Genomic DNA, 18,745 nt, shown 5'->3' on the forward strand with positions numbered 1-18,745 from the left:
GACGGACGATTAGACGACAGCGGGGGTTGGTGTTCGTCTTGTTCTGCATCTGATGAGATCTCATCAACGGCCCACATTGCTCCTGTGTACCCCCACCCCCCGCCCCCCTCACATCCACCCCCCAAAGGTGCCAGCTCATTTGTTGCCACGGTAATTTCCAAGAGAAGAAACCAGTGCAGAAGCACACTGTGAACATTGTCAACTAACCGGTCACATGACACAAGCTGCTGCAGTGCAACACATCAACGATCACATGACGCTAAAATGAAGGAAAATGTTTGCCCTCAACAGTAGAGGGCGGCATGCACACTCTCCCGCTCTCTCATTCATAAGCACCTGCTGGTATTAAAGTGTCGAATATGTCAGTGGTGCTTAAATTCATTTTTATTTCTTTTTACACAAGAAAAAGAAACATGTCACACCAAAGGGTCACAGGTAAAAAAAAAAAAAAAGGTGAATTCACTGTGATGACAGTCAAGGTCAGGGGTCATTTCAAGGCACTAGTTACATAGGAGGATGTCAAAAGGTTTGAGTGTGCTCTTTTATCGTCAAGGTCGCAGGGTTAACACAACGCCATGAGCACAATTAAGGAAAGTCGAAGAGCAAAAAGTACAGAAAAGAGGCTGAATCGATTCCAAACGTGTGCAAGAGCAGCATAAGCTTTTTTTTTTCGTGTGAGGCAACATGGCGCCGCACTAGCTAGGCAGCTGGATGGCACCAGGCAAGACAGGAAGTACGATGTGGCTGCTGAGGTTGGAAAAGCAACCCATGTGATCTTCAGCGATATCCATGGAGATGCTGAATGTGAGTGAAGAAGAAGAGGACAGTTGGGAGTGTTTACTAGCATCAACTGTGACACTGTGACATCACTTCCTGTCAGCGCCGCAGCGGCAGTCCTCAGTCTCTTATAGTCACGCTACCATGACATCACACACACACACACACACCATCATCATGTCTGCAGCCAGGCGTGTTGCAGACACTGGGCAGCGGTGGCCCGACGCTGCGGCTCCAGTTCTAACATGGTCGACAGAAAGTCACTAAATTGAGCAGCCTGGTCCAAGGGCCACTCGTACTTCTCCAAGAGCACCTCAAACAAAGCCCACGGCTTCAGGCTGGAAATGTGGCGCAGGTCACCTGACGGCCACACACACAGGTCACATGTCACATAATGCGTGTGGGGCAGCGGTCAAACGTGTGAACGTGGACTCACCTCGCCTGTTGAAATATTCTCTGGAGTACCTGCCAGACAAGGCGAAGGGCAAAGGGATGGGGCCCAGCAGCTCGATGATGTGAGCGATGTGATCTGAACACGGACCACCGACGTTAGTAACTCTGGAAGAGAGTGTGTGTGTGTGTGTGTGTACCTTCATCTCTAGTGTAGTCTTCGCCGGAATGAGGTTCAAATAAATAATCTCCAGTGGCCAACTCAAACGCCTGAAACATTCAACACACACACACACACACACACACATTCAAATTGTGTGTAAACATGGGGCTGATGTGCGTATGTGTGTGTACCATGCAGGCGGTGCTCCAAATGTCGGCCGGCGGTCCATACTCTGCTCCAATCAGGACCTCCAAGGCCCGGTACTGTCTGGTCTGAATGTCTTCAGTGAAGTGTTTGTGCTGGCGCGGGACAGGAAACGGGACTCATGTGATTGTCTGCTGGGATTTTAGAAAGAGACGAAGTATCTCACCACCCAGCACGCATTTCCCAAATCGGCAATCTTCACTCGCAACTTGTCAGCATTGTGAGGGTCCAGAGGACTGAGCACGAAGTCTGACGCGCTGAATACTGCATCCACACACATACACACAGTAAACATTACTGTGAAGTACATTTCTGATCTAAGAGTACATTTTGGTGTCTTCTTCTTACCATCTTGTCCACTGGAGTATCCTGACTGTGTGGAAAGAGTGGATTCTGATGTGGCTGATATCACCGAGCTGGAGACCCCAGAGAGGCCAGACGCAGGGCTGGAGAACCGCCCAGTGCCGTGGCCATTATACTTGTCCTCCAACCAGGAAGAAGATGACTCCGGGCTCACTTTGTTATTTGCTGTGTTGCAGGAAGTGTTGCCGTTGATGACCGCAGGGCCTGAAAAATGAACACAATTTCTATTCGCCGGTGTGTGTTTCTACGCGTGTGGTTATATGGTGTGTACTTACAGTTAATGTGTGTGTCAACACCGTCTTCCTCCTCCATCCTCTGAACACAAACAAAAATGTTCATCGTCATTGTCATCATTGATAGTAATTTGGGGCAATAGCAATTCTGCAAAGTGGTTAGCGCAGACCTCACAGCTAGGAGACCCAAGTTCAATTCCACCCTCTGTGGAGTTTACGTGTTCTCCCTGTGCATGCGTGGGTTTCCTCCCACATTCCAAAAACATGCTAGGTTAATTAGCGACTCCAAACTGTCCATAGGTATGAATGTGAGTGTGAATGGTTGTTTGTCTATATGTGCCCTGTGATTGGCTGGCCACCAGTCCAGGGTGTACCCCGCCTCTCGCTCAAAGACAGCTGGGATAGGCTCCAGCACCCCTGCGATCCTCGTGAGGATAAGCGGCAGAAAATGAATGAATGAATGAAAGAAGGAATGAAAACACACTGGACATTTGGAAAAAGTACATTTTTGGCCACCGATCGGTATGGGCCGAGGTCCGTGAAAAAGCACAGTATATGTCATATGGGTTCGATTCTACGCTTGTTTGTGCCTGGGTTTTCTCCGCGTACGCCGGTTTCCTCCCACATTCCAAAAACATGCTAGGTTAATTGGCGACTCCAAATTGTCCATAGGTATGAATGTGAGTGTGAATGGTTGTTTGTCTATATGTGCCCTGTGATTGGCTGTACCCCGCCTCTCGCCCAAAGACAGCCGGGATAGGCTCCAGCATCCCCCACAAATCTCGTGAGGATAAGCGATAGAAAATGAATGAATGATTGAATGAAATACTGCAGAGGTACTCCAAGAATATTGTTATGATGACATAATGGTAAACATTATTGCAGTACCTGTATGTCCACCAGTCTCTCCTCTAACAGCTTCTGTTGTCGCTTTGCTTTTCTCTTGATCTTTTTCTTCCTGTTCTTAGACATTTTACCGATCTACACACACAAACAAAAAGATAAATGACAAAAATAATGACTACAACACGACTGAACGCACGCACACACACACACACACACACACACACACCTCCCGCTCATTCTGTGAGTTGTGGGGTTGGGTGGTAAGGGACGGAGGGAGGGAAGGGTGGATGGTGGTGGTTTTGTGCTGACATGCAACAACAAACAGGCTGTTGCATTGACTTCCATACAATCGTCAAACAGCAGGTTAAATCACCTGACAGACAAGAGCTGAAGCTGAGTGACCAATAAGAGCACAGCAGCAGCAGCAGCAGGTGTCACACCTGGACACTTACCTGCACATCCCTGGGAGCTGTGCTAACTAGAGACACACACCAAGAGATGAAGAGAGAGACAGAACATGAGAAACAGGAAACAGGAAGTGCTGAAGAAAAAGTAAAGACAACAGGTCAGACACAGAAAAACACGGTCCGGAGACCAAAGACCAGGTTCGGAGGGACAGAATAGGAGGATGAAATAAAAGCTTAATGCTCATATTTAGAATCCCACAGAGTCAGGCACGACATGACGGATGAAAAGAAGAACCAATCAGCGGCCTCCACTCACCTGATGAGCCAGAAGGGGGCGGGGCTCCAGCTCTCTGCCAGATAGTGGCCTCTGCTGCCAGTCTCCTGATGTAGACCTCATCTACATCCAGCAAGATGTTCTCTGGTTTGATGTCTGTGTGTATGATCTTACACTTTGTGTGCAGGTAGTCCAGACCCTGTAGCACCTGCAAACACAGAGACGCTTACATACATGTATCATAACATCATGCGTGTGCGTGCGTATGTGGTACCTGTCTAATGATGCTCTTGACGCAGACCAGAGGAAGGCCCATGTAGTTTGACTTAATGATCCATTTTAACAGCTGATGACCCAAAACCTCCAGAACCATACACACATCTGAGACAGGCTGAGGAAAATAACACTTGGGTGGACAACCAAGACCAGCACACGCCCACACTACGCAGGATACGGACTCCGTTGACTCCGGAGATCTTGAAGTCGTCAATCAGTTGAACAATAGTCTCTCTGTGGGGGTCAGAGGGGTCACTGTCCCTGACCTGGACACATAAAGATACTATTCATATAACCACAGACCACGTCGGTGTGCGCCTGGATAACGAACTCGGCATCGGACTGGGATGTGATGTCCGAGGCTTTACACTCACACATCTGAGCAGTTTGATCTCGTCCAGCGCCGTCTCTGTGTAATGCGGAGCGCTCTTCACGACCTTCAAGGCCACAAAACGCTTCTTCCTGAACCCACGAGCAGACACACGGTCGTCGGACACGAAGGAATCGGGTCAGACAACAAGAAGTAGAGAAAAGTATTTCAAGTCTTACTGCAGGTCCCAGCAAAGCCAGACGGTAGAGAAATGTCCCCAGCCGAGTTTGCGGACCACGTGGTACCTCCCGTTGAACAGATCCCCGATCTTGACCGGGTAGTAACCGCCTGGAACCCAAAGACAAACAGTCACACAAGAGCCTTCAGAGGTAAAGCATCCTCCATAACGAGACTAAAGTCACCTTTGCAGTAATCTGACGGGTCCTCCTGCTCCTCATCATCGGAACCCAGAAGCTGAGCAGGGGGCAGGGTCAGCTCCGCAGGAGGTGGGCTCATGGGAGGGACGGGGGCAGTGGGTGTGTAGTTAGGCGGTGAAGACATCACAGAATTTGCCCCAGTGTGTGGTGCAGAGTCAAAGGAAGTGACGAAGGAGGAAGACGAGGAGCACAGGGGGGAGTAAAGTTGAGGTGACACGCTGGAGGTGAAAGTTACAGAGGTGAGTAGAAAGGGGTCTGAGTGGGAGGAGACTAAAGGAGTAGGCGTGGCTTTAGAGACATGTGTGCTGATGTGAGGCGTGGCTGTAGTCGATCCAGAAAGAAAGTGATTGGAGTTCTCAAATGTCAAATGTGTCAATGTGCTGAAATCATGCATTCTGTGGTTTAGAGCTAAGGGGGAGTGGCTAGGGCTTTGGGCGGGGCTCAGAGATGTAACAGGAAGTGATTGGCTGTGGCCAGGGCTAAGAAATACGACAGGAGGCGAAAGGATGTGGGCGGGGCCCTCTGTGGTGATCGGAGGTGATTTAGTGTAGGCGGGGCACGGACACTTGACAGGAAGTGATTGGCCATGGACAGGGCTCAGAGATTGAACAGGAGGTGATTGGCTGTGGGCGGAGCCCTCTGATGTGACGGGAGGTGATTGGCAGTTAACAGACGCCTCTGGTGTGGCGGGAAGTAAATGGCTGTGGGCGGAGCCCTCTAATGTGACGGGAGGTGTTCGTCTGTGGGTGGAGCCCTCAGATGTGACGGGGGGTGATCGTCTGTGGGCGGAGGCCTCGGATGTGACGGGAGGTGATCGTCTGTGGGCGGAGGCCTCGGATGTGACGGGAGGTGATCGTCCGTAGGTGGAGGGCTCTGATGTGGTGGGAGGTGATTGGCTATGAGCGTGGTGTCGGGTTGCTATAGCAGGTGATTGGCTGTGGGCGGGGCTCTGAGATGTAACAGGAAGTGACCGGCTGAGGGCGTATCCCTCAGTTGTAGTAGGAGGTGATTTGGTGCGGGCAGGGCCCTGAGATAGGCTCGGGAGAAATTTGGTTTGGGCGAGGCTCTCAGATAAGATAGGAGGTGTGAGGACCTGAGAAGAGGCTGGATGTGATTGGCTGGTGTGTGGCACAGTCAGAGGAATAATAAGAGGCGGTAGGATGGCATTGAGTGTGACTTCTTTAGGACAACAGAGGGCAGTTAAATGCCTATGTTGGATATCTGGAGTGGAGGTATCAATCAGGGGACAAGGTTCCTGCGGGTCTCCGTCTTGGGGACAAGTATCCACCGTGACTGCGGCGTCATGATATCCATTTCCTGAGGGTGGGGCTGTTTTGCAAGTATTTTGTGGCAGTGAGGGGTTGACTGGAGGGTAGTCCGGTATCTGGGGTGGGTGTCCGTCATTAGGGTTCAGATTCTGAAGGTCACAGAGGTCATTAGAACTACAAGGGAGGGGAAAAAAAAAAGGAGATTCAGTGTTTAACAAAGCATCTAGCTCAACAAATTGCAGTCTCCAAACACTCTAATTAACCACAGCAGTGAAACTAATTGATGTTTTTATTATATATATTTTTATGATATATTTTTTTTTGTCAAAAAGAGGTATTGATGTAAGTGCACAATAAGAGAGATCATGTTCTGTCCAGTATAGAACAGCCGTATAGAATCATCTCTCTTTCCCATGTATTAAAGCATGTATTAAACCACAGCAAGCAGGAAGTGGAAATGCATGGGGGACTGTAGCGTACAAAAGGTCGTAAATAGTAAATAATATGTGGTGTTATATTTGTGAATAACTTATTTTATTTTGATGTAAAAGACATCAAATTCAGGCCTGAGGGGTCAAATCCGGAACTCATTCATTCATTTTCTACCGCTTTTCCTCACAAGGATGGGCGAGAGGCGGGGTACACCATGGACTGGTGGCCAGCCAATCACAGGGCACATATAAACAAACAAACATTCACACTCACATTCATACCTATGGACAATGAAGCTAGCATGTTTTTGGAATGTTTTGTTATTATTTTTGGAAACCCACGCATGCATGGGGAGAACATGCAAACTCCACACAGAGATGGCCGAGGGTGGAATTGAACCCCCGGTCTTCTAGCTGTGAGGATTAACTACTCGACCGCCGTGCAGCCAAATCCGAAACTGTCAAATTAAATTTGGGTATTTTATGACGCACATATATCAGATTGTATGACACTTATTTTAACTGAATGTAGCCTTCAAGACAAAGTTTGCCCACACCTCATCTTTAACGAACTGTAAACTCAGCTGACACACAAACACACACACACCCCCACACAGGGCTGCGATGACTCAGTGACATTGTTGAAGGGTGCTGGAAATGCATGGAAATAGACTGTGTGCATGCGTGTGTGTTGTGGTATCATAACTCAGTGTGTGTGTGCTGCTATTAATGGACATGACTGGCTGTGGTCAGCTGGACAAGATGGCTTAACACAAAGACTGCCATGAGGCAGAACAGTTAGCCTAGCTAGAGTGAAATGACATGCAGTGACAAGTGAAGTGTGTGTGTGTGTGTGTGTGTGTGTGTGACAGAGAGAGCTCTAAAAGCAGAGAAGGGAACCATGTTTCAGCAAAAAAAAAAGTCAGCCACAAGCAGCAGATCTCGTTCCTAAAAGACCTAAATTTAGCATCCACGTGTCACGCTCACCAGGTCTCGTTAGTCCGGACTCTGCGGTGCTTTTTGCCTCGCCGCTTGTGCTTTTTGCCGCTGGAGGCGGGGCTTGCGCGTCCAGTCCCGACTGCAGCTGTAAGAAGACATAAGCAGCATATAAGAAGTGTAAACACATGCTCGTATTTGCAAACTAGCACCACATCCAACATTAACAAATGTACTTTTAGACATATTTTTAGACGAGTATTTTTATGTTTGTCTATATAGGTTAAGTTAATAACTGACAAGAGAGGATATAACGGCTATTGAGTCACTTAGCATGACAGCAACCAGTGATGTGCACGCCTCTTGAACGCACCACGGGGCACTTTGCATTCTAATTATTCCGAGGGACAACCTTAACCATGAATAATTACAAAATTCAAGTGCCAGGCAGCTTATTGTTCCATTAAAGTGGAATTGTTTCCTTTTGTGAACGTAATTCGGCGGCTGTCACAGGCTGGTACTACAGTATACTGCCACTAATGTGGTTAGCTAACACCTGCTAGCTTAGCTTGTTGAGATATTAACCACTCAAAACTGAAACCACCGATCCAGAGACATGGACTCGGGTCTGTGGTACCTTACCTATCAGCATACTGGCTCTCAGAACTCAAACCGAACCGGGTCAGCGAGGACTGTCCCGGCTGGGAAGGTGATCCTCTAAGAGCTAGCCTTTAGCCTCCGTTAGCTCTGTCAGATTCTTATATTCGTTAGGTCGCAGGGCAGCGGGAGAACAACGCTTCTGTCCGCGGTCCAGTTCGGTCCGAACCGGATCAGTAACGGGCGCTTTCAGGTTATTCTTGGCGAAGTGTTCTTGCTGTCTCGATGCAAGCAGAGAGCCTTCAAACCTCCAACAGCTGCTGACACCTGACACCATGCTCTGAGCATGCGCACTGGACAACAACACCCGGCTATAGATAAAAAAAAATCATTAAACAATTACAACTTTATATTATAACAATTTTGAATTGGATTCCATATTATTATTTACATATCTTTGAAAGTAAATTATGAATTAATGATAGAGGTGAGCAGAGAGAAATGTTAAAAATTATACTTTATTTTTTTGTCATGTTACAAAGTGTTTGGCCTTTCTTTAAAAAAAACATCAGTCATCATCCTCAGCGTTCTCATTATTTACATCACATTCTCAAAATCAGTAGAAAAGATGACACTAATCCTGCATTTCTTTTTTTTTGTCCCTTGTAGAAAAAGTAACAAAGACAATCATTTCATTCAAAAAACTGTACAAAGTTCAGCAGTGTCAAAGGTCAAAACTCCTGTTACACATCATCATCATTATCATCATCTTTCTGACCAAAATATCTTGGAAGAAGCACCATAATTCTTCATCATCTTCACATGCATGCAAAATCTATAACAAGAAGTCCACAAAGACAAAGCAGGCAAAAACAGAAAAGTCTGGAAGGAAGAGCAACATCGCAGAAGGAACCTTCTGTTAGATAGTTTGGACTGTCCATTTAAATGTTTTATCTTTTATCATATGAGCTGTTTATTCATAAAAGGATGCATCATAATAAGAATATGTACATTAATAAACACCGGTGAAGTCAGCTGGGAAACACTATCATGAAAAACAGCCGTGTGGTGATTATTATTGCTTTTTTTTTCCTGCTGTCATCTCCATTGTGTAGATCGTTTTGGCTTCAGTCATGCCAGCTGGTTGATGATAACAAAACAACATGCGTGTTACGTTAGCAAAGTAGTTCAAATAGCTAGCATATAGTGCTGGATGTGCTTTGTAAGCATCACACAGCTAAAACAGCGAGATTATAGCATGCCATTCGTGAATGACATTTGCATTGCTAACATGCAAACAGATGGAACTGTTTTAGTTGTATTACACATTTAAAACCCATAAAAACATCTTTGTAGCTAGCATAGTCTCATCCAAGCTAACACTTGTCATGTTAGCTCGCTAACAAATATGTGCTCGTGCTGTCACGCTATACGTGCTGGAAACGTGATCGGTTCTACGCATGCGCAAAATCTCTGTCATATCTTCACGTCACGTGCTGTGGTAGTTATTTTTTTAAACGTATGAACATAAATGGTCAATAACCATACTTTATATGTGTAATAGATTGGGGGTTATTTTAAAATGACTCTAATTAAAGACTTTTTTTGAATAATGTTGATATTCAAATAAAGTCTTTAATACTGCAATTATAAATTAATCGAAAGGATTTAGCTAGGTTTACCATAGCTAGAAATACCATCCATCTGTACATAGATTATGTGCAGATAGATTGTTATAAAAAAATTGAGGGGGGTGACATATATTACTGTCATAACACAAAAAAATATAAACAGACGGTATAGATTACACATGCCTAACGTGACTGCAGAAAAAATAGGCCTAGCGGATGTAGATGCCTTCTGCACATGCGTAGAAGCGTTTGCGTTTCAGGTACGGATTGCGTAATGACAATGGACTCTACATTCTGTCACCAGGCGAATGTTAGCTCTGTTTATCGTGACGTTAGCTCTCTTATAACAACGCAGCCTCTGAGTTGTGTTGTCACTCTTGTTTTCCCTGCTGTTTAAACATCAAGCTGCTGTCAGCTCACACAGCGCCACCTAGCTGCAAGAGTGAAGGCACAGCTGGGATAAATAACTTTAAATAGGGCTTACAGTATGTACACTCAATAAGTTAGTAACACACACATATACACACACACAGCTGACTGGAGGTGGCCCGACATGTGTCAATCATACATAAAACATATCTCAATGCAAACAGAACCAAATGCACTAAATAGCACTAAAATGTTTCCATGGTAACCTCTCCAATGCTGGACCAGGAGACATTTTGAGTGAAAAGGTCAGGAAATTGGATCAGACAGAAAAGATGGTTCCAATCCCTGATAGTGTTATCAATCAAATCGTGCTGGTTTGAAGATAATTGAAGGGTTGATGACAGCATGTCTGATGTCATCAACATGTGACCACTTGTGCTTTGTGATGAGGACTGTAGTGCAATTTAGATTGTCATAGTGGACCTTTGCCTTCATCCACGCACACACACACACACACACACACACACACACATATACACAAACGCACAGTGCTATGTTTCCAGTGTCTCTCAGAGCCCCTGATGGAAGTGTTCCCCTTGAGTTTCCATATGATGAAGGTCGCAGGTCATCAGAGGTCCGTGACCTTGTTCTCTACCAGGGCGGCAACCTGCTGCAGTCGATAGGCTAACTGCATCTTCTGACCGGAATTATCCTCCTCCAGTGACATGATGACCTGTGAGACAGACACAATAAGTCTGTGTGTGTGCAGATGTGTGCGTATGTATGTGCGTGCGTGTGTGTGTGTTACCTGGTCATAGTATTTATTGATGTACTTGTAGAGTTCATGAAGTGCAACAAGACTGTTCATCTCGGAAGCAAAGCTCTGTGCAGACAGACAAAATAGTCTACATCAGTTTTCAAAGTGAGAGGAGCGCCTGATTTCATGCGCGTCAACAGGGTTACCCAGCATGCCGTGCGAGAAGCCAGATGCAGTGGAGCGTTGGTGCACCAAGGCGACTCTAACTAACTATCCCTTTATCACGTGTGCATCATATCTGATCTGGACGCCCTTTTATAACTTTATTCTAAACTGTGCAATTCCAACATCATATATATCGTATTTTCTGGACTATAAGTCGCACAAGGCCAAAAATGCATAATTAGGTAGAAAAAAAACATACATAAGTCGCTCAAGGCCAAAAATGCATAATCAGGTAGAAAAAAACATACATAAGTCGCTCCAGAGTATAAGTCGCACAAGGCCAAAGAAATCATAATTAGGTAGAAAAAACCATACATAAGTCACACTGGAGTATAACTACTACTACCAAAACAGACATTACGTCATCTTGGAAGGCAAGTTCTAACAATAAAAGAATATAAAACAGGCTGAATCGGTGTAAGATATGCTAACACAATGGTTATTCAGCTACACAAAAAATAAACATAAACAGAAAAGGTGTCAAGTGTTTATCTAACAAACACTTTTTTCATTTATAAGTCGCAGGAACAGACAACCTATGAAAAAAAGTGCGACTTATAGTCAGGAAAAAACGGTATATATGTATCTCCAACTCACAAACACGTCCCTAGTTCTCCTCAAAACAACATGTTCAGGTACACCAAGCCAGTCAAAGTCAGAATATTCTAGTTCCAGAACGTTATGTCACAGTCGTCACAAAATGGTTCTAATACAACATTGTCGTAGTTTAGTTGCACTAACCCCAGAAAGTTCAGTCAGAGTGGAGTTCATCTCCTGGTAGCATCCAGATGCAGCACTGTGGATGTCACTGTAGTACCTGCACACACACACACACACACACACACAACACGTCTTGTGTGATAAGGATGCATGTTTCCAGGGTAACTGCATGATATGGGATATGTCTCCATAGTAACTGTGCTGCAGTGGACATCTCGCAAATGCTTAACTTTACAACAGGGGACACGTTTCCATGGTAACTCACCTCTCCACCAACTGTTTGTATCGAGGGATTTCTCTGGCATAGAGCAGCTTGTTGACTGGAGAGTCCTGATAGGACAGAAAGCAGTCGCATGGGTCACATGACTCTTTCTGTCTCACACACACACACACATATATATAAGATGTAAATGTAGAGACGAGAGACACACCCGTCCCACTTTGTGCTCTGATGTGGTGCACGAGTCAATGAATGTCTGAGCGATGACGGACAGGACAGCGTCAATGCTGTCCGTGACCTGGACGTCCAAAACGAACTGAGGGTTCTTCAGGATGTTGACCCAGAATCTGAGAGGCAAACTGGCACAGGAAGACACAGACATGTTAGAGACACGTACACATAATTAGATGTCAGTGTTAACAACATGGCAACATTTTTCTAAAAAGCAACTACTGATAAATCTAGGGACTGTTTTTTTGTTTTTTTGGCATTTGGGGACTCAAAAGTGAAAGCACATGCAAATTAGATGCGAGCCACTTATAGTGATATACTGAGAGGTTGGAAATAGTGGACCTGGTCACTGTCTCACCTATTTGTCTTCCAGATGTGAACAGTCTCTGGGTCATCGATACCGTGTTTCTCCGCCATGTCGTCCAGGAAGTCAAAGAAAAACCTGACTGCGATGGGAGGAGGACGCTTGGTGCTCAGGATGGCCACAAAGACGTCGTCCACAAACTTCTGGAGTGTTCCCTTCAGACAGACGGATGGACACGTTGGTCATCAATACAGGATATATTTCATAGTGATGAGTGATGCCTTCAAGCACAGTCTGGTCAATTAAGTCTTCTAGAAATTTCGATGTCTAGTCTGCCCACCAGAAGATAGAGCCGCAAATATGCTAGTTTCATCACATTTATATCTTCTGCCCTGGGTTATATTTTAAATTTTTTGGGAAAACACAAAAAATGACATGTTTGACCAATCAATCAATCAATCAATCAATCAATCAATCAATCAAATAAATCCAAAATGTCAACTTAGGCCATTTTTTGCCTATGTCAGTCTCTTGACATTAAAGCATTTCAATTAACCCTGAAGAGCTGCACAGTGGTTGAGTGGTTAACACACAGGCCACACGGCTAGGAGACACGGGTTCGATTCCCGTGTATGTGTTTCATCCCACATTCCAAAAACATGCTAGGTTAATTGGCTAATTGTCTATAGGTATGAATGTGAGTGTGAATGGTTGGTTGTCTATATGTGCCCTGTGATTGGCTGGCCACCAGTCCAGGGTGTACCCCACAAGATTGTACCCCTGACAGCTGGGATAGGCTCCAGCATGAGGATAAGCGGTACAGAAGACCCAACCCAACAATGTTATGTTAGCATCATAACCAGTAAATCTAACTGTTTCTACCAGTGTTACCTTCATGGACAGCAGTCTGGTCAGGTAAATCTCAGGTATAGCCTTTGCTCGCTCTCGCTCCCTCATGCTGCTCTTCCTGTGTTTGGGAATTTCGGGATCTTCACTGCTTTTCACCAGATGCCACAGTCGAAGCCCCTCCTCTTCTTCACTCTCCAGCATCGGCGTTTCTACGGCGACAAGAAGCTGTTTTTTTATGCTTCTACTTCTCACAGGTTCTAAACGGTCGGCAAGGCTCGTACTTTCTCCAGTCTGAAACACCTGGTTTACACGAGTGCCACTGGAACTCTGAGACCGTGGAACCAGAGCAACCGTAGCTCCATCTGGAACCTGAAGATGCAGGAGACAAGATCAGGAGAACCCGGGCCAGCATTCAGAGGACCACCATGATGGAGGTTCTACCTTGTAGTGCTGCAGCGTGTTCAGTCTTTTCCAGCGACCTTGAACCACGGCTGTGACATCATCATCCGACAACGTCAGGTGACCCGCCTGACCAGAACGCCACTCTGCCGATCAAGCCACAGTCAGAAGTCCGGCTGTCAATCAAAACTATGACACTCAGGTGAGAAGGCTGCTTACCTAAATCCAAGCTGTCAGCTGCTGGTCTTTGAGAGAAAGCAGCTCCTCTGTAGACCTGGTCCAGGATCTTGTCCTTTACCTGTACACATCACGCAGTTAGACATGTGAGGACAAGACAGGTGAGGACGAGACAGACAGGTACCTGTGTGATGGTGTCCGTGTCGAGCACTTTGACGGGACAAGGTTGAACTTCAGCACCATTCTTCACCAGCACTGTCAGAGTCTGAACACACACACACACACTTAATAACACACACCGTGCACTCTCATCATGTATGTTGTGTGTCGCCACGGTTACCACAGCACAGTAGTCGATGTCCTCACGAAGTAGGTGGCTGTCATTGAGTGTCCTCTTAGCTTTTCCTGTCACAGCGTCCACTGGACCTTTGTCCACCTGGTACTTGATGGCCCGGTAGAGCATGTAGAGGGGCTCCCCTGCCACCTCCTACACAATAGAACAGACACACAAAGTGATTAAAAATACAAAAAATAATAACAAAATAAATAATATTTGCCAATTAAACTGTATTATAAATCATTTTTTAGTACCCAAGCTCAGTTAAGGCTGCATGTACTTCATACACAAATACACGGAAACAAGGCAAATGTATTGTCACTGTGGTTAGGACAGACAAGGTATCAGATAAGGCAGATAAGACAAACAATAAAGAGATAAGACATTCACCTTGAGGAAGGAGTAGAGACATATGGACATCCAGTTGGTCAACATCTTCTCAACAACCGTCTCCGTCCTGAAATAATAGTAATAATAGTGGGGGACAGAGGTCAGGACAAACAAGCTGAAACTGGTCAGGTCACATGGTTTCCCCTAGGATGTTTTTTTTTGAAGCGGTGGTGGTGGGCTGCAAGGGTGGGTTTCTTTGCAAAGCAGATCTCCATTCAGTGTGCTCATTTGTCCTTAAATATAGGTGTATCATGTTTGAATATACATCAGCTGGTCAGCTACCTGCACGGTGGGTGGTAAGCGTGCAGACCTCACAGCTAGGAGACCAGGGTTCAATTCCACCCTCGGCCATCTCTGTATGGAGTTTGCATGTTCTCATTTTTGCATGTGTGGGTTTTCTCCGAGTACTCTGGTGGTTGTTTGTCTATATGTGCCCTGTGATTGGCTGGCCACCAGTCCAGGGTGTACCCCACCTCTCGACTGAAGACAGCTGGGATAGGCTCCAGCACCCCCTCGTGAGGATAATCGGTAGAAACTGAATGAATGTTACAGATGTGGGAAACACACACAGAAAGCTTTCTAGATTTTCCAGAATCTGCACCTATCCCACAGCCCGCTGTTGAGTGGGTGTGTACTTGTTGGCACGCCAACAATTTTACTCTCGTTCCCGTCTTCCAGACATGCAATATAACATTGCCAATAGTCCATTGCATGAGAAGGGAGGGGGAAATTGTTGACAAATTGTCCATAGGTATGAATGTGAATGGTTGTTTGTCTATATGTGCCCTGTGGGTGTACCCCGCCTCTCGCCCCAATACAGCTGGGATAGGCTCCAGCACCCCCCGCGACCCTCGTGATGATAAGCGATAGAAAATGAATGAATGAATGGTCAGCGACCTGTTGATAGCGTCACTGTTTAAAGCTGTACACACGTACACAATCTATGCGTATTATCTATGATAACAAGAGAGCAATATTAAGTGACTCTTCAAAAGGTAGGTTTTGATGATGATGTCTCGTAGCTTGCCCCGACAAAAACGTGCTACTAGATGCCACCAGTCAGGCGTGTAAACAACAATACCAGAAAGTGGGATGAGATTGAAATGTGAGTGATTTTCCTGCGTCAAAAAGGACTTGTTTGGTTTGGGACAATATAATATGATGTTCCAAATCTCATATCTTTGGTTCTGCGTACCTTCTTAGCATGAGTTTGGGGTTCTTGACCACGTACTGCTGAACCAGATCCTGCAGTAAACTTTTCATGACTTCGGTGAAGTACTCCAGCTTGTCGTGTAGCGCCATGGTCAGCAGACTGGCTACGTAACCGCGGTCGCGCTGGGAGAAGCCCTGCTGAGCCTCCAGCGTGTGGATAAACTGAGAGAAAGACAGGAAGTGGAAGTTAGCAAGTTAGCCGTCGGATGCTGCCTTTTACCCCGCCCACGGCCACACCCACCCTGGTTAGGAAGAGCCTGTTGTTGAGCAGGTTGTTCAGCTGCTGGAGACCCTGTTCCACCGTGTGTCTCCTGAACTCCGGTAGGTCCAGGTGTCGGCTGAGAGGGGCTGCCTGGTGGCCTGGGAAGAACACTCTCTCTGCGTATGTGCGATAGTCCAGAAGGGGAAGACCTGGTCCTCCTACGTCGCTGCTCAGGTCCATCATCTCCGTCATCAGATCTACATGGGAAAGACAACAAAAATAGCCAAGATTTTCACACAACGAAAGTTTGTCCTTACCAGTGAACTCTTTGCGACATTGATCGCCCACGTTGATCTCCAACGTTTCCAACTGCACCAGAACCTTCTTGTAGTCTCTGAGGGCTTGCTTGCTCTTCCTCCTACATCACAAACATCTTCAGATGACATCTTCTCGACACTTCCTGCATATTATTGTGCGTCTGCTCACCTGTACATAAGTATGACGACGAGTACGGACAGGAGTATGACAGCCGCTCCCGCCCCCAAACCGATCTGAGCACCCAATGGAATGGGAAGCAACAGAAGGTCGCTGTCGTACTGAACCATTCCCAAGTCTACCTGCAAGTATCCCATCAGTACCTGGGACCGACAAAGATATATTTATAGGTTATAACATGGTTTGTCTGGTATCAGGCCAGGTATCATGCCCCCCAAGTGTCAGTATCAGCCCGAGACCGAAGCATGCATGTGATGATCTTATTATCACATACTATTTAATCATGAGCTTATTATCACGTACGATTTAAAAATGTTCAGTTTATTACATGTATTATATCTAAACAGTGTAAACACAACAATTGCTAAAATATTTCAACAATAATATTTTATCAACAGTTTTATATTATCAATGTCTGACAATTAAAGTTCCATTCATCAAGTTTTGGTGACTGGAGAAGCACTAGGCACTAAGCACTCGTGCGCTGTTCTCTGATTGGTTGTTTCACGGACACGATACCAGAGCAGCGCGCTCTGAGTGGACAGCTACGGGGGCTGATACTGGACATGGTTAAAGTCTATATTTTATCAGTATCACTGCCCTGGGCTTTGACACAGTATCATTTGGGCCTTTTTCCCGTATCGTTCATGGGCGGTTTCTAGGGTACAGGGCCAATTAATACTGTAGGATGTGATAAGAGGTTTTATTAGGAACACATCGACCAAACCGCTGCGTTCGTTAAGACTCACCTGTAGACGAGGCAACCTGCTGCTGTCGTCCACGCTCATTGGCTGCACCTCAGGAGGCTCGCAGTACAGATGTGTGCTGTCCAATGTCTTCACCTCACATTCCTGGTCTCCCAGCAGAACTGTCACTTCTTGTCTGGACATTGCACGGGTCAGGTCTTCTCCCTGGTGGACATTACCAGCGACAGCATGGAGGTACATTTTAGGCCAGGTAATGTCGAGGCGATGCATGTTTATCGTATGAGATGTCACTAAACCTCCACAGCGAGCACGCCGCCGGCTTTGAAGTAATACGGAGCATCTGGAGCTTCTCGATTGAGAGGGAAGAGCCGAGGATTTGGATGGTAGGTGAAGCTCTTGCCCTGAGAGGAAGACAGACTTGATTCTCTGTAACAGCTGATGGGATAGAACCAGTACCTTGATGCTCTCGTAATTGATTCGCACGTTGTCCATTTGGAACCAGACGCCCTTCACTTTGACATCTGCGGGGACGGAAGGAGTCGGGCAGGTCATCTGAGAGGAAGACAGTACAGAGCAGTGCTCGGAGACCTGAGAGACAGACAAGAGAGTGAGACAGATGTGTAAGCTCTTGTCTGATTGGCCGGTTCGTCTCGCTCACCGTGTCCATGGTGTTCACGACCGCCTGCTGTCTGGCGTTGAAAAGAGCCAGTCGTTTTCTACGTCTCACTCTCTGGACGTCCACAGGCTCCACCCACACGGACATGATTGGCTGCTGCACCACATCAAGATTTCTGCCACTCACCAAAATGACCCGCCCCCCTCTGAGGACAGAAATCCGGCACCAATCAGGTCACATGTCACAGATGAATCCATGGCTGATGTGAGGTTCTCCTTACGCATAGAAGCTCTCCGTCGGCATGGCATCCATGATGACAGGGTCATCCACGTATCGGAATGTCACATTGGGAATGGAACGCTCTGCCTTACTGAACAAAACCCGAATTGGAACTTTGCCGGTTTGATTTCTGGCAAGAGTCAGACAAACCAGCTGGCTGTCGCTGACCTCCTCCACTCTGATGACACACAAGACCACACAAGATCATGTCAGACATCTAAAGTGTAGTTTTTATAGAGAAAAAAGTAATATAATTGGTAATTAAAGTAGTACGATATAGTAAACCAACTGAAAAGTAGGGGTAGAATACAACCAGGGATATGACTATGTAGTAGGACCAGGAAGTGAGAGTACCACACACATGTAGCAGTGTTGTGTTCCGAGGAAGGCGTTCAGGTGGGACGTCTGGCCCGTCAACAGCTGCCGTCCTTTGATCGTTAACCTGGTCCCTCCAGAAAGTGGACCTTTATCAGGAAGTAGACCCAGGATACGTGGGTCCTGAAGACAACAACGTTCTCAAGACTTTGTTTCTTTCAAGGAGGACACGAAAACCAAACTTCTCACCTGATAGTTGAAGTTCATGGCGGACTTTCCTGGTGGACCTTTTCCCGTGGTCACGAGGACAGGCCCTGCTCTCTGCTTCTGGCTGGCCTGCAGCATACACACAACCCTGCAGGGACACGCACACAATCAGAAGAAACTGTTGCAAACAC

General features: G+C 46.3%; 2 protein-coding genes across 4 annotated transcripts in view; both read right to left on the reverse strand.

Moving 5' to 3' along the window:
• Positions 1–362: 362 nt before the first annotated feature.
• Positions 363–8,244, reverse strand: srpk3 (SRSF protein kinase 3). The gene is made up of 17 exons (XM_058083496.2): positions 7,958–8,244; positions 7,367–7,463; positions 4,666–6,122; positions 4,483–4,591; positions 4,308–4,395; positions 4,112–4,199; positions 3,932–4,038; positions 3,700–3,865; positions 3,429–3,454; positions 3,019–3,111; positions 2,173–2,212; positions 1,883–2,101; positions 1,701–1,798; positions 1,522–1,629; positions 1,368–1,437; positions 1,214–1,306; positions 363–1,137 (listed from the first exon to the last, which is right to left on the reverse strand). Exons 1-17 carry the CDS (start codon positions 7,965–7,967, stop codon positions 953–955), a joined length of 3,054 nt encoding a protein of 1,017 aa, XP_057939479.2. The 5' UTR covers positions 7,968–8,244; the 3' UTR covers positions 363–952.
• A 177-nt stretch (positions 8,245–8,421) lies between these two features.
• The window catches only part of plxnb3 (plexin B3), a 32,982-nt gene continuing 22,658 nt past the window's right edge, over positions 8,422–18,745 (reverse strand). For 2 of the 3 annotated variants that reach the window (XM_078798299.1, XM_078798300.1), the window contains 23 exons: positions 18,597–18,702; positions 18,394–18,530; positions 18,034–18,210; positions 17,796–17,958; positions 17,594–17,725; positions 17,434–17,538; positions 17,180–17,341; positions 16,422–16,573; positions 16,253–16,353; positions 15,975–16,192; positions 15,717–15,895; positions 14,522–14,588; positions 14,135–14,281; positions 13,979–14,059; positions 13,837–13,915; positions 13,660–13,763; positions 13,261–13,587; positions 12,424–12,584; positions 12,046–12,193; positions 11,880–11,944; positions 11,636–11,711; positions 10,721–10,795; positions 8,422–10,645 (listed from right to left, as the gene is read on the reverse strand). In XM_078798299.1, coding sequence (XP_078654425.1) covers positions 10,541–10,645; positions 10,721–10,795; positions 11,636–11,711; positions 11,880–11,944; positions 12,046–12,193; positions 12,424–12,584; positions 13,261–13,587; positions 13,660–13,763; positions 13,837–13,915; positions 13,979–14,059; positions 14,135–14,281; positions 14,522–14,588; positions 15,717–15,895; positions 15,975–16,192; positions 16,253–16,353; positions 16,422–16,573; positions 17,180–17,341; positions 17,434–17,538; positions 17,594–17,725; positions 17,796–17,958; positions 18,034–18,210; positions 18,394–18,530; positions 18,597–18,702 — 3,067 coding nt within the window. In that variant the 3' untranslated portion in view covers positions 8,422–10,540. The remainder of the gene's footprint in view (positions 10,646–10,720; positions 10,796–11,635; positions 11,712–11,879; positions 11,945–12,045; positions 12,194–12,423; positions 12,585–13,260; positions 13,588–13,659; positions 13,764–13,836; positions 13,916–13,978; positions 14,060–14,134; positions 14,282–14,521; positions 14,589–15,716; positions 15,896–15,974; positions 16,193–16,252; positions 16,354–16,421; positions 16,574–17,179; positions 17,342–17,433; positions 17,539–17,593; positions 17,726–17,795; positions 17,959–18,033; positions 18,211–18,393; positions 18,531–18,596; positions 18,703–18,745) is intronic. The other variant, XM_058083489.2, reaches the window with a different exon arrangement.

The sequence above is a fragment of the Doryrhamphus excisus genome, linkage group LG17 (assembly GCF_037039965.1).
Source record: "Doryrhamphus excisus strain RoL-2023G ecotype Guam linkage group LG17, RoL_Dexc_Guam_v1.1, whole genome shotgun sequence".
Lineage (NCBI taxonomy): Eukaryota > Metazoa > Chordata > Actinopteri > Syngnathiformes > Syngnathidae > Doryrhamphus > Doryrhamphus excisus.